This window comes from Pocillopora verrucosa, chromosome 8, assembly GCF_036669915.1.
Source record: "Pocillopora verrucosa isolate sample1 chromosome 8, ASM3666991v2, whole genome shotgun sequence".
Lineage (NCBI taxonomy): Eukaryota > Metazoa > Cnidaria > Anthozoa > Scleractinia > Pocilloporidae > Pocillopora > Pocillopora verrucosa.
Window position 1 is genome coordinate 4,532,326 of NC_089319.1, and position 15,000 is coordinate 4,547,325.

The following is a 15,000-nucleotide window of genomic DNA, read 5'->3' on the forward strand; positions in this document are numbered from 1 at the left end:
TATTAATTTTCCTGACTAAACCATGCATTCTTTGTCGAGTATTCCTCGAAATTTATTTTTATGTCTGGATAGTAATCCCCGACTTGATTTGAGGGCTTTTCAATTGAGTGTCGTATATCAAAAACCAAAGCAAGAAGAACTGCCAATCAGAATCAAAGAAACTATCGCAAAGAGGACCCAATGAGTGCTCGAGGCAAAAACAAGTAAACTGCCCGAAGAGCGGGAAAACGCAAGTCACCAAGTTGAGATTGGTGTTAGTTTTGCATCTGATTGGTTGAGAGAATGGCGCGAGTGAGCTTGACCAATCACAGAGCGACAGAAGTCGACTTTTGTGCAAGTTCATAAATAAAAGGTTTCTGAACACGATGAAAGAAAACGCCGAGGAGAGAATAACGATCGACGAAATGGTTCTTCTTTCAGGGAACTATGTTCGACGTTGAGCATATCCGATATTTGAAAGGCGACCTCGGATCTTCAGATAGTTAGACTATGAGAGGATGTGCAAACTTATGTAAGATTTTAATGCTGGGAAGAGAGATTGATCTTTCACTTGCTATGAAAAGAAGGGCATAAATACACCTGTGCGAACATTGAAACGGTCTCAAGGCGGGCCGATATCTCGCTTTTAGGCGAATCTCTTTTGAACCGCGGAGCAGATCATAGGTTACATTTGTAGGCACGGCCTCCTTTTTCATGGCGTCTTGACAAGTGGAGGGGGACAGTGGGGCGGGAGCCCGGGAGAACAGTGGGCGGGAGAGGGCGGGAAGCGGGAGCAGAAATAAAGAAAGCAATAATGTGTTGTTCACTACTGAGTACTGTTCAGTCAAAAACACTTATATAGCAAAGTTTTGAAATTTCCATTTCACATCCACCAATGCTTAAAAGAAAATTTTGGAAGCAAGGAAACGTAAGTTGGCTGGAAAAACAGCATTACTTCCGGTGAATTTGGAAATCTATTCAATTTGATTACGTCATTGGTCATGAGATAGCATGACACGTGACACCTGTACACTTATACTTCAGTGTCAGTGTCTGGTAAGCTGTAACTGTCGAAAATATCCAGCAAAGAAAGCGATTCAGGGTCATTCAGGTCAAATGTCGTCAAAGTCTATTTTAATCGGCTTTAGTATTTTTCAGTGTGGAAACGAAATATCCGTGCATGGAAGACCTTGGGAGCTTGCTCCGTACGACTGCACATTCCAAATTACTGAAGATTTTCCCTCATGGTGCAAACTTGTTTCAAAGGAATGCCGCTTCAGTGAGCGCGCCGGAGAGTGCGGAGTGGTTCTCTTTTCAACGCAATTTTTTTGAAAGTTAACCCGGGTTTCTGATCCTCTCGATTAACTTGAAGACGGGAGCAACACAATGAAGGGTGGGAGTCGGGAGGCAAAGGGGCACAAAAGTATGAGAGGCAAGAGACTCTGACCTCCCATGTCTTCTTTCTCTCCCCCCCATAAAGCTGGATAAGGAAATGCAGCGTCACAGCTAAGTGGTCAATGACGCGGGCTCAAGCCCTTGAGGTTAAAAATTCAGCGAAATTTGAGGGGAACAATAGGTCTGGTATTTAAAACCAAGGTATTTTGTCGTAGTTGAAGGCATTTTCCTATTTCTAGTGTTTTTATGGAGAAAATTAATTTTTGAAAATATTTAAGGGGTGTAGAAAGTTTTCGGAGGTTGTTCTCTTAAAGAAAAGCGAAAGGGAAACAACGCCCAGAAGCAACAAATAGAAAATCGAACGTGCAAACAACTCAAAATCCGTTTTCCTCTTTTCCGCGCCAAAGCTTGACGCATGCGCAAATATTATTCAGCTCTGTCGGGCGATACTTGATCTGGGTATAAACAAATGCAATAAAGTACGCAAAATGGCGTTAGACCTGGATAGTCCCTTGGAATCTCCGCCGATTGCGGTATTTAGGGGATTGAGATTTATCTATTGGTGAAGGAAAACGTAGCAATAATAACCATGGCGTCTTCCAATACATCGAATGCCGGAAGTAGCCACCAGGAGCAGAGAGAGCAGAAGGTTCTTGATGTCATATTTCTCTGTGACGAATGGAAATCTTCAAAGGGTGGATTGTCAACTTTCAATCGAGAATTTGCCATTAATTTGGCACGAGCGACGACTGGTAGCATGAAAATTCACTGCTATGTCTCTAATAGCGATGATCGGGACAGAGAAGATGCTGAACAACATGGTGTCAATTTAATCACAGCTCGAAGTGTTCCTGGTTCAGCGGACCCCTACGAATGCTTGAAGTTTCCACCCTCGCAGCTCCCAAACCCACATCTGGTGATAGGCCATGGAAGAAAGCTGGGTATTCCTGCATATTTCCTAGCCCAGTCTACAAAGTGTAAATGGGTCCAATTTGTTCACGTCTACTGCGAGGATCTTGGGAAATATAAAGAATCTGCCACGGCTGCAGAAGATACAATCGAAGAAAACGAGAAGAAGCACAAGATGGAAATTGATTTGTGTAAAGCAGCGGATGCAGTTGTTACCGTTGGCTCCCGTCTACAACAGAAGTACAGCAGACGTCTCCTTAATGTTGAAGTGAAGATTATCACTCCTGGGATCTTTGGAAAGTTTTCCAATGAATCAAAATTGGCTGTAGACAGATCGGTAGTAAAGAATTTTAATGTGTCTTTGTTTGGCCGAGCTGCCTTTGAGGATCTTTCCCTGAAAGGCTATGATGTAGTTGCAAATGCCATTGGTTCTCTTGGTAAGAACTTTGATTTGACATTTGTCGGCTCATCTCCCGGTGAACAACGAAAAGTTGAGCAATGGTTTCTTGACAACACGTGCATCAACCGCAAACAACTAACCATCCGTCGATATTGCAGTGAACAAGAGGAACTCAAGGTGATGTTCTATGAGTCAGATTTGGTTGCTCTGCCATCCCGTACCGAAGGATTTGGGCTCGTTGCCCTTGAGGCCATTTCTGCTGGTGTTCCTGTTCTTGTCTCTGGCGAATCTGGCATAGCTGAGGCTTTGCAAAAAGTAGAAGGTGGAAACACTGTCATTGTTGGATCAGGTGAAGATAAAGATGAATGGGCACGAAGGATCAGAGAGATGTATGAAGAAAGCGCAGAAGAGAGGGAAGACAATGCTGTGAAGCTTCGCGAGAACTACAGGAAAGTTTACTCTTGGAAAGCAGAATGTGAGAAGTTTAAAGGGCTGATTGAAAATGTTGTGAAAACTGCAAATGGTGAGCCCACTTCTTTTAATTTTTCTTTTTTTTCAGTACATTTGCTGAAATGTCATGCTACATGTACAAGCTAAACCTTATGTGTAGAATGAGCCACATAAGATAAACTGAATACTGGTACATGTAGATAAGCATACGAACAAGTAAAGTGCTCCTGTATGTCTGGAGTCGTTACATTTATCTCGATTTGTGGTTGGACCACAAGTGAATTGTCTACTTGATTTTTTTTATATTAAATAGAGAGGTCTGTATCTTGCACTAATCAGATTGCCACTGAAGAGTATGTATCTCACACCAATCAGAGTGCCACATGAGGGTATTTATCTTGCACCAATCAGATTGCTGCATAAGGATATTTATCACATAAACTGCTGTGTTATGCAAGGCTTTGGGGCCCTGAGAAAAGCCGTAACAACACATGTGAAAAAATATTGTATTTTTTCACATGTGTTGATATAGCCAATCAGCTGCACGTCACTTGCCTTTGGCACCACTTGGTCAGGTTGATGAATGAACAGCAAAGCCTTCATGACTCTCAATTACAAGTTGTTTGTCAGAGTTTTCTCGAATTATGGCAGCTAAAACACTTAAAAAATCCTTACTGCTGGCAGACAATGAGGTTCAAAGTTTCCTAGAAAGGGAAGGAAACCAATATACTAAAGAAAAACCAAAAGTTGCGTATTCAGAGGCTTTGGTGTTAGCATTTCTCTCGTCTGAGAATGAAAATTAGCAACTGGAAGATATGCCATGAGCTAATTTTGGCTGTTTACCTGAAAGACTTCTTCTGTCAGTAAGGACAGCATTCAAAGTGCAATCAGAACATACCCGATAATAGCACTACATGAACATTGGGTAATTTTTCATGTTCTAGAATTGTACTCCATCAATCAAACTCCATTTTACCTCATTAGACTTTGCTCCATGACATGTCACTTCCCTGTAAAAAACCTGCATTTTATCATGTATTCTAACTGCATTTTCTGACCCCACTAAAAGAAATTCACACAGAACAAAATGGGATCGATAGTGAACTTTCCTTGCAATTCTCCCATGTTTTGAATTTGTCTACAAATAAAATTTGCTTTTAGCTACCTTGGACTTAACCCAATTGCATGTCAATTCATTGTATACAACCTTCGTTTTATCATGTATTTCACACACAGAGGGCACAGTCTAGATAGGCAACAACCAATCAGGGAGTCCTCTTTAAATTATTATCCTTTTCTCTTGTTCAATGAATTTTCACTAATTTTCAACTAACTGTAGACAAGTAATTTTGATTTTCTCTCTGTAAGAGGAATGGCAGTGAGCATGGTCTCTTTGGAAACCATTATTTGGTCTCTTCGCCCAACATGCTCTCCCTCAAATGGGGAATAGGCAGTGTTGTGTGAGGAGACCAAGCAACTGCTGCAAAGGAGACAACAGTTAGTGTGGCACTGATGCATTTTACTTTTGCTTAGAAGTAATTGGACTCTAGAGAAAATAGGCCACAAAATACCTGTGTGAGTTTAGATAAATTAGCTTTTTATTTTCTTTCTCTTAGGGTGAAGTAATGCAATATTTTTGTGTGTTTGAAAGTTAAGCTCTTTTTCTGTTATGAAGCATTAGGTAGACAAAGTGTCCCATTTCAACCCAACCAGCCAGTAAAGTAACTCTTGCATGCTAGACATGCCTATGTTTACCTTAGCTAAGTCTGTTTAGTTAATTATTTCCATGTTTGATTTTAATTCTACAATGGAATGAGATAAAGATGCAAAAGAAACTGAAACAGAAGCAATACATACTGTATGTGGTAATCATTTTCATCATAATGTTGTTGGTATCTGTTCATTGGTAACAAGCTCTCTGTTTGTTTGCTTTTGCCTCAATATAATGTTCTCACATTTTAATGGTTAAATAGGTAAGAGGTGAAAAAACCTTGTTATAGTAGGATTAAATTTGAATGTTACAATTTAACAGGTGGTGAGTTGAATGTTAAGGTTGCAGTGGATGACTTGAAACCTGAAGAACAGAATATGCAGACTGGCATGTTGGCAACAGGGTCTGCCAGATGTCAAGGGGTTCAGCAGCCTAGGGCATCTGCTACATCAGCTGCATCTGGAAGTGTGTCCTATCCACAGACAGATGATTTCAAGGCTAGTAAAGAGAGAGACTTTCAATTAATTTTTCGTGATTGTTACCACAGCACAAAGCCACAGTCCGTTGAAGAATGGAATTGGTTTAGGGAGTACTTAAAAGAAATGAAGGCCCTCATTGTTGGTGCCACTGATGGAAGTTTGGTGATAACAGTGAGGTGTGAATCTCTAATGATCTTGGAGGAGTTTTGGACAGATTACTCATCTGGTCATCTTGGTGAAGTGGTTCAGAATTGTTTTGTCACTGAAAAGATCTTGAAGGAACTGAACCTGGCTGAGCTGAGGCTGAAGACAACAATAGACATAGAAGAGTACAATGCATGCAAAACGTTCTTTGAGAAAGATGCTCTTAGAGGTTGGTAGAAAGAATGTAACAAGGCCTGGTCCTATCATAAAATATTTGTAAAGAGTTTTGAATGAAATCCATCAGTCTTTCAACACATGGAGTATGGTAGGGTACATGTCATTAAGGGATGGGTGCAGTTTTTGATCAAGATTGATGGAACTTGTCTCTGAATAAACTCATGCTGACTATTGTATGTAAATCATGCTGATGCAAGAAGTAATTTGTCTGCAAGACATTCAATTTGATGTTTTATTCTTCTCAAACATCTCTTCCCAGTAACCTTTTATCTTTCTTACTCAGACATCTGGCTCAATATTTCCTCTCTATAGGGTTGTATTTATCTTTCCTTAATTTATTTGATTGCATCCAGTAATCAAAGGTTATAATTGGCAAGACTTTTGTTGGAGGGACCATGAGAGAAAATTTTTTCTAGTTTTTGCATGTTGGGTGTTTTTAAAGATAGTTTGAGGTGTATTTATCTTTTAAAATGTGTGTCTTCTTGTAAATCTGATTTTAGATGCTTTATCCTCTGAATTCCACTCCACAAGTTCAACCAGTGAAAGTTCACTAACAAAAGAACAATTGGAAAAAAGTGAACAGAAGACAAAGATTATGGAGACAGTGAAATTGGAAGGTGAAAAAGAAATTAAAAACTTGTATTAATTTACTATGGAAAGTTTTATGAACAGTAATAACAATAATTGTTATTACTGTTCATAAAACTTTCATAATTATAAAACATAATTATTATGTGATAAACCTTCGAAGAATAATTTCAGTGCAATAATGTGGCAGCAATAATTTAATATAATTGTGCACAGTTCCACTTATGGGAACTAAACATTTAAGGAGAAGCTGTGAATGCTTATCTCTCTCTGCATTTTTTACCTTTACACTGTATGAGGAAATACAGAAACCATATGTAAGAGACTAAAGGCAGGTACATGTAGATAACACTGCTAGATTGCATGATTTATTTCTGTAAATGTTTTGATATGGATAAACTAGCAGTAATAGTTTCCTTTCAGTCACCATAAACTTTTTCCCAATTTCTTCAATCCTTGCTGATACATGTATGAAATTTGTCATGTTACAAAAATTTTGTGTACTGGGTACTACGGGGTATTTAATTGGAGGACTGGTGTGTGATTTCAGTTTTAGGAGAAGGAACACTAATGTAATACCCTAATAATATGCACCATAGGGTTAACAGAGGTGTAGAGGGGGGTCCAAGTTTTTACCAAGATAGAACCAATTGTTTCATGACTAAGCTCATGCTGACTTTGTATACAATGACAATCAGCAGCTAGAAGTGATTTGTTTTCAAGAAATTTCCTATTATATTTTCTTTTCTGTCTGGTTGTATTCATCTTTAGCTCCAAATATAAATAAAATAAAACAAGCTAAAATAAAAATTGGCAAGATTTTAGTTGAAGGAGCTATAAAGAAAATGTTAGCAGTATTTGTGTGTGGGGTTTTTATAAATATGATTTGAGGTGTGTTGTATGGTTTTGAATGTCACTATTTGGTGGTTGCCTCGTTATTTGCTTTCTTTTAAATCTGATTTTAGGTGCCTCATCTTCTGAATTCCACTCCATAAGTTCAACCAGTGAAAGTCCACAAAAACAAGAAGAGCTGAAAAAATGGAAACAGAAGACAAAGATTGTTGAGACAGAGAAACTGAAAGGTGAAAACAAAATTAAAAGACATATTAAGTTATTATGGAAAGTTGTTGTGAACAGTAATAACAATTTATTATGTGACAAAACTCTGAAGAATTATCTCAATGCAGTAATGTGGCATTAGTATTATTTTAAGAGTACAACTTATGGGGAACAACTTACAGCGTATCTGCAGAGAGGCTGTGAATACTAATCTCTCCCTGTACTTTTTGTTCTTAGCTACTTCACCCCTCACTGTAATACCCACCACTGGTCATGGAAAAGAACTGATAGGAAAAGCACAGGGAAGGAAAGGTGAACAGGAAGCTCAGTTTGAATTAATATCTCTAGTGAATATGTTCAGTGTGTTCAGCTATAATGTCAAGTGTAAAGAAGTGTGCTTTTGGGATTAAACAATTAAGGTTGCTAGGGTCTCTAGGGTAAAACTAAACTGACAATTATTTGAAATACTTTCAGTTCTCATTAAAAAATTAATTCCAAAGAAATTAAAACCCAATTGAGTTTTCCCCAAGGGAATGTTAAGATGGTAGTGGCTAGGGATGATGAAACAGTCTTACATGTAGTTATATTAAAATCATAATAATCATAATAATAGTATTATAATAGTATAATGAAGGTTTTTTCAACCTCAGTCAAATTATGTATTAATAAACTGACATTGATGATGTATTTTAGATAAATTTCATGCACTTTATACAGATTGTCACATGTCGGTTTGTTGTGTTATCATCTCTCAGATAAAAGTCACACCATGAATACTAATATTTCTGTAAATAATGTTAAGTAATGTAAATTATTACAAATACAATTGTGCCTCTTTGTCTATTTTATGTTAACCTGAATGGAATTTGAGTTGGTTTGTGGAATGAAAAAGATATACATGGGATATATATGTGTATATCAAATCAATGTTTTCAACAGCTTTTTCAAGTCTATCCTTAGTTACAAGTTGGTATGCCTGTTTCTAACTATTTATCAGTAGAAATGCTAGTATCTCTCTGTATACCTTTGTTTTTAGGCATGTTGCCTCTTCACAGACATTCCACCTCTGATCCTGAAGAAAAACTAGAAGAGCTACTTATGAATCTCAAGAAACAAGTTACTTGCTCAATTTGTCTCGATACCTACACTGAACCTAAAATTCTATCATGTCATCATACATTTTGCTGTGAGTGTTTAGAGAGACATGCAATAGTGAACCAGAGACAAGGGAAATTCCGATGCCCTGAGTGTCAAGTAGAAATCAATTTACCGGAAGGAAATCGCTTCGACTGTCTGCCTAACAGCTTTTTGCACAAAAGTCTGTTAAGTGTCCTTCAAGCAGAAAGTCGTGAAGGTGAATTGTAATTAAAATCTTTTGTACAAAACTAAATGGAACAAACAAAATGAAGTGCTAATTGAATGGTTAAATGATGGAAAATCAGAAATCAACTCATTTATTTGTACTTTTCCCATTAGGTACTTCACCCTCCAATGTACCGTTCACTGCTGGTCACCAAAAAAAATGGGAAGTAAGACACAACACTGGGAAATTTCAGGAAGAGGAAGGTGAGTGAAAAGATATCCTGAAGCTAATGATTAGTCAAAATTAAAATTTTTAGGTAATGAATAGAATGCCCTTCAATTCTTTTAGCAGTTATGTCAGTTGTTACTTTTCCAAGTACAGTCAACTGCTGTTACTTTGGACACTTAGTGTCTGTAATAGTGAGAGTCTGTAATAATAGGGTATGAGAGAAATAAAAAAAATGTTTTCTACCTAAACATATGAAATAATATGTAACTACACAAACAAAGTTTCTAACCTGGCCTCATGAACTGCAAAAAGATCTGGCCGCAAGCAGGAAATTCTCATGTTCGCACCTAATTGAAGAATGGTTTTTTCATTTTCCTTTATCATAATGTTGTTCTAGATTATGTGAGTCAGGATTTTGGAGGAAGTGTTTCAGTGTCTGCTATAGCAAGAGAAAAAACAAGTGAAATGTAATACTGGGGGGCTGGAAAGTGTCTGCATTTCTGTAATAGCAAGAGTCTGTAATAAAGGGAGTTTATTTCAGTCATTTCTTTATGCGTTTCCCCAGGGACTGGCTCTTGTCCATAATAGACAACTTTGATGTCTGTAATAGCAATTTGTCTGCAGGGCAAGATTCAACTGTAGATTAATCCAAATTTGGCTTTGTCTCATTCTCTACTTTAGCTAAAGATGGTAATGAGTTGGCATGCAGTAAAAATACATAATAGTTGTTTTCAACAATAATCATTGCTGTTATAATGAAGAACTAACACTGTGTTACTATAATTTGCTGTTTGCACAGGTATAACTGTTGTTATCTTTTCTGTGTAAAGTAAGACACTGAATTTTGAAAAGCACTGTATACATTTGCTCCCAGGTTCTTCACCTCCCCCTCCTCTCTCCATCACTGATCTTGAAGAAAAGCTAGTAAAAGTATGTGAGGACATTAAGATGCTGAGAGTGGAAGGTGAATAGAAAAATTCATATCTTATCATTTTTAGGGAGAAACTGATCCAAGAATGGTAATAACTGTCCATAAAGTTTGCTTAAGTTTAAAAACAAGCTAAAATATCAAAAAAGTAAAAACCAAACATTTTTGACATTAGGTCATCATCAGGGTGATGATGACCTAGTGTAGAAAATGTTTGGTTTTTACTTTTGTAAATATTTTTTAGCCATGTAACTAGCCATTAAATGTTTTCATTTTTTTCCCAATAATTACTCTCAAAAGGAGTTATTCCCTATCTGAGATATTAACCTTTTCTGTCCTTACTTTCATCCAAGAATACTCTGTTAAATACTCTCAGCTTTTATTCAGTAACTTAGTTTTATTAAAGAACATATTTTCAATTCAGTTTTGCTTCTTAATAATACTAGCAAGGTAGTATTAGTAGTTTTACTTCCTTTGAGTTCAGTCAAAGGTAGAATTATATTGGCTGAACATCTGACATTGAAATATTACTTATAGATAGCTAATTTCACAATGATGTAATGGAAAACTAGCACCATTTGTTCTTTCACTTGACCTTGGTGTTAGTATGCTTTAAGTTTTATATCAGTTGAGACACTAATTGCTAAATGTATTTCTGTGTACCTTTGAATGCACATTCAGACAGAAATTAATTGTAGTAGAGTAGTTAAACCATATTGCGGTGTACTTCTTCTCACAGGTAGTTCACCTCCCCCTGTGTCCACTGTTGAAGTAGAACTAGAGGAACTAGTCAAGAAACTTCAGAAAGGGAGGTTGGAAGGTGAATACATATTCAGACAGAAAATAATTGTAGTAGAATGCTTTTAAAATACTTCCAGTTCTTTGTAGGATTATCTTTTTCCTTGGAACCCTTGTAAATGCAGCCTTCTACTGCAATAATAATTAACAATTGCAATGCTCATTGGAGGCCTTAGACATCAGTTACACTACTCCATTGGTACCCAGCACTAAGATGAAGACTGTTTTCACAAGCGGTAAATCCTGGCAACCCAGCCATCAGCCGTCGTGTAGTAAGGCGACAACTTCCCACCGCCCTAGAAAATAAATATTGTAAAAGAAAAGAAAAAAAATATCAGGAAAAAGTGAACTTCTTTTTAGTGCGTGTTGAAAACTAACTGGCTTCTTGGGATTAGCTTATCCTGGTTCCATAAACTTCCAAATTTTGCAACATATGCAAAATTACAGGTATTGTTTCATGTTACGCACAGGTTGCAGTACTTTGGATTTGCACAAGCATCAAGTGCACGGTACTGTAGAGGATAAAACTCCGGAATTTTATTAGGCATTTTTAATTTTATCCACTTACGCCCTTGATGTGTTAAGGTCCAGAAAGCGTTGTATCGTGCTCTAATTCAGAACACGGAGTACACATCAGTTTGTAACTTGAATTTTGTTTGTCGAATGTTGAGGAGCCTTTGTGTAAGTCATCTCAGAGTTACGATGTCAGAGGTTACTAGATTTACCATATTAGAAAGTTTTAGATCCAAGTTTGGTGTGTTAACCACAAACCTCAAACCGCTAACTACGGTTTGAGGGTAGGAGTTACAAGTTTCAAGATTTTCAGTGTTTTAGATCGACGTTCAATTTTCACGCAAGTCTTATTCCACAAGCAGCCAACGAAATGGAGGCATACTTGAGAAAAATCAAGAAAAACAGCGATATGTTTTTCATGCTAGGGTTCCATTCGATTTCAAATAAACAAAAACGGAAACAGAAATGTTCAGCGATCCCAAAATCGGAGGTACCATATTTAAAACAAAAGTAAAATTAACATATGTGTGCTGCCACCTTGAATTACATTATGGTGGAGTAGATGTTATGAAGGGATGGGTCCAGTTTTTGATCAAGATTGATGGAACTTGTCTCATTAATAAACTCATTCTGATTACAGTATGTAAACCATGCCAATGCAAGAAGTAATTTGTGTGCGAGACATTTCATTTGATGCTTTGTTCTTCTCAAACATCTCTTCCCAGTAACTTGTCAAACATATCTCTATATGTGTTTGTCTTTCCTTAATTTATAAGATTACAGACATTAATCAAAGATTTTTGGCAAGACTTTAATTGGAGGGGCTATGAAAGAAAATTTTACTAGTTTTTGTACGTTGGGTGTTTTTAAAAATAGTTTGAGGTATGTTTATGGTTCAAAATGTTTGTCCTCTTGTAAATCTGGTTTTAGGTGCTTTATCCTCTGAATTACACTCCACAAGTTCAACCAATGAAAGTCCACAAAAAAAAGAACAATGGGAAAAAAGTGAACAGAAGACAAAGATTATGGAGACAATGAAATTGGAAGGTGAAAAAGAAATTAAAAAAACTTGTATTAAGTTGTATGGAATAAGTTGCTGTGAACAGTAATAACAATTGTGTGAAAAATGTTTGAATAATAATCTCAGTGCAATAATGTGGCATCAATAAATTGATATAATTGTAAACAGTTCCACATATGGGAACAAAACATTTAAAGAGAGGACGTGAATGCTAATCTCTCTGTGCATTTTTCACCCTCAGGTACTTCACCCCTTGCTGTAGTACCCACCACTGGTCATGGAAAAGAACAAGAAGAATCTTGGGGAAGGAAAGGTGAACAGGATGCTCAGTTTGAACTTATTTTTAAAATTAATGTAATTGAAACATGGTGCTCATTGTGTTCAGCCATTAAGCCAAGTGGAAAATTGTATTCTATTTTAAGTTATAGACTATTTAAGGTTCTTCATGTTTGTTGAGTTTTTCCCTTTGTTATAAGGAATAATTAAAAACCCACTTTAAGTTGATAAAGTTGATCTACTCTTTCAATTTATATCAAACCACATTGAAATGAATAAAAAGATGTGGGGCTTACTACTTTCAGTTGTTTTTGCTGACTCATTGAAGTCTAGCATGGGTTCTAGTTTGGGTTCAGTCCCCCCTGACATGCTCAAAAAAAAAGAAAGGAAAAAAACATGGCAAGTCACTGATTTTGTTGTTTTGATAAATTGATATTGAAGAAGTGGAGGAATTCCTAGGTGCTTAAATTGGCCAAAAAAGCTGTAGGAGTGAAGCTATGAAACTTCAGGAAAAGAAAGGAGAAACAAAAAAAGAACCTGAATTTGGTTTTAGTCATCTTTTAAAATAAAAATTTGTGTTATTAATAAGCAAGAATGCTTCTGTTAGAAATTATGAAAAATGATACTTGAAATGTCATGCTGGAGGGCAGGAAATTGTCTACATTTCTGTAATAGTGAGTCTGTTAGAAAAAGGGTTTATTTCAGTCATTTCTCTACTTGTTTCACTAGGGGCTGGCTCTTGTCCACAATGGCGAAGTGTCTGTTATAACGAGGTGTTCAACTGTAGATTAATCCAAATTTGGCATTGTCTTATTCTCCACTTTATCTAAAGATGGTATTGAGTTGGCATGTGGTAAAAATACATAATAGTTGTTTTCAACAATGATCATTGATGTTTAATGGAGAACTAACACTATTTTACTTCAACATGACTATAATTTGCTTTTGGCACAGGTATATGTGTTGTTATCTTTTCTGTGTAAAGTAAGATACTGAATTTAAAAAAGCTCTGTATAACTTTGCTCCCAGGTTCTTCATCTCCCCCTCTTCTCTCCACCACTGATCTTGAGGAAAAGCTACAAGAAGTATGGGTGGACATTAAGATGTTGAGAATGGAAGGTGAATAGAAAAATTCATGTCATCATGTTTAGGGAGAAACTGATCCAAGAATGCTAATAACTGTCCATAAAGTTTGCCTAGGTTTAAAAATGAGCTAAAATATTGAATAGGTAAAAACCAAAAATTTTGGACTCTAGGTCATTGTCAGGGTGATGAAAATGTAGTATAAAAATGTTTGGTTTTTTATTTTTTTAATATTTTAGTCATGTAAATAGCTCAATGCCATTAAATGTTTTAATATTTTTTCCAGTGATTACTCTCAAGAGAAATTATTTCCTATATGAGATATGAACCTTTTTCTGTGTTTACTTTCATCCTAGAATACTGTTTAATGCTCTCTGGTCAGCTATTATTTTGCAACTTAGTTTTTTTAAGGAACATATCTTCAATTCAGTTTGCCTTTTAATCCATAACTTCGGTTAAAGGTAGTTTTAAATTGGCTGCGGCATGTGATATTGAAGTAATACTTATAGATAGCAAATTTCACAAAGATGTAACAGAAAACTTGCACCATTGTTCCTTCACTTGACCTTGATACATACAAGTATGCCTTCACTTTTTATATCAGGTGAAGTACTAAGTGCTAAATATATTTCTGTGTACCTTTGCTCTCAGGTAGTTTTCCTGTCCTTCGATTTTCAACCATCAATCTTGAGAAAAAACTAGCTGAACTAAGCATGGAGTTTCAGAGGCTCAGAGAGGAAGGTAAATTTAAAGTGTTTATTGCTTCATTATCAGAGAGAAATAAATCCAAGAATGCTATTAAAGGCTTTAACCCTTGTATCAAATTATCACTTTTTCAAGGGAAATTATTCCTTCGTAGAAGAACCTGTTATCTGATTTTATTACTATTGATGAATGCTTCCACTCCTTCCTCAAATCATTCATTTTCAAGAGGAATTATTCCTCAGTAAAGATAACCCTCCTTCCTTTATAGTTATTAAGTGAGATATTTATCTTATACTTTTAGCTATTCACATGACCCCAACATAATGTGCAGTGTTAGTTAAATGTCTGATTTTGACCATTTATGTAAGGTAAGGCATTGAATGCTAAATATAATGTATCCTTCTGTTTACCTTTCCTTTCAGGTACTTTGTCTTCCCCTGAACTCCGTACTGCTAATTTTGAACAAAAACTAAAACAACTACGTAGAGAACTTAAAGGACAAAGAGCGAAAGGTAAGTGAAACATGCGCATTGGCTCCGTTGAACAAATGAAGCAAATCCTGTGTTCTGATGAGCTACCCGAGCTGCCCGCTTGGGATTGCCCGCTTAGATCCCGCACAGGAAAAACACTGCGTTGAGCCGACTTACAAATGTCGGCGATGTAGTCGGGAAAAACGACCGTAAAGACAAGATGATACAATCGACGAAATTTAAACAAGTAAACAACCCTTTTCTCAACAAACTCAAAGACGACACCAAACGCATAAAAAACGAAACCAAGCTACTCATCGCCGC

General features: G+C 36.6%; 1 protein-coding gene and 1 long non-coding RNA gene across 2 annotated transcripts in view; both read left to right on the forward strand.

Moving 5' to 3' along the window:
- The window catches only part of LOC131771197 (uncharacterized), a 1,919-nt gene extending 1,198 nt beyond the window's left edge, over window positions 1–721 (forward strand). Inside the window, exon 3 of the long non-coding RNA XR_010718555.1 lies at window positions 1–721. This exon is cut by the window's left edge and continues 202 nt beyond it. This is a non-coding gene — a long non-coding RNA (uncharacterized lncRNA).
- Window positions 722–1,834: 1,113 nt separating this feature from the next.
- Window positions 1,835–15,000, forward strand: part of LOC136276828 (uncharacterized) — a 19,949-nt gene continuing 6,783 nt past the window's right edge. The window contains exons 1-15 of the mRNA XM_066170602.1: window positions 1,835–3,206; window positions 5,166–5,696; window positions 6,205–6,321; window positions 7,258–7,374; window positions 7,589–7,663; window positions 8,388–8,705; window positions 8,828–8,917; window positions 9,757–9,846; window positions 10,550–10,630; window positions 11,079–11,117; window positions 12,052–12,168; window positions 12,384–12,455; window positions 13,448–13,537; window positions 14,153–14,242; window positions 14,629–14,718. Coding sequence (XP_066026699.1) covers window positions 1,964–3,206; window positions 5,166–5,696; window positions 6,205–6,321; window positions 7,258–7,374; window positions 7,589–7,663; window positions 8,388–8,705; window positions 8,828–8,917; window positions 9,757–9,846; window positions 10,550–10,630; window positions 11,079–11,117; window positions 12,052–12,168; window positions 12,384–12,455; window positions 13,448–13,537; window positions 14,153–14,242; window positions 14,629–14,718 — 3,160 coding nt within the window. The 5' untranslated portion in view covers window positions 1,835–1,963. The remainder of the gene's footprint in view (window positions 3,207–5,165; window positions 5,697–6,204; window positions 6,322–7,257; window positions 7,375–7,588; window positions 7,664–8,387; window positions 8,706–8,827; window positions 8,918–9,756; window positions 9,847–10,549; window positions 10,631–11,078; window positions 11,118–12,051; window positions 12,169–12,383; window positions 12,456–13,447; window positions 13,538–14,152; window positions 14,243–14,628; window positions 14,719–15,000) is intronic.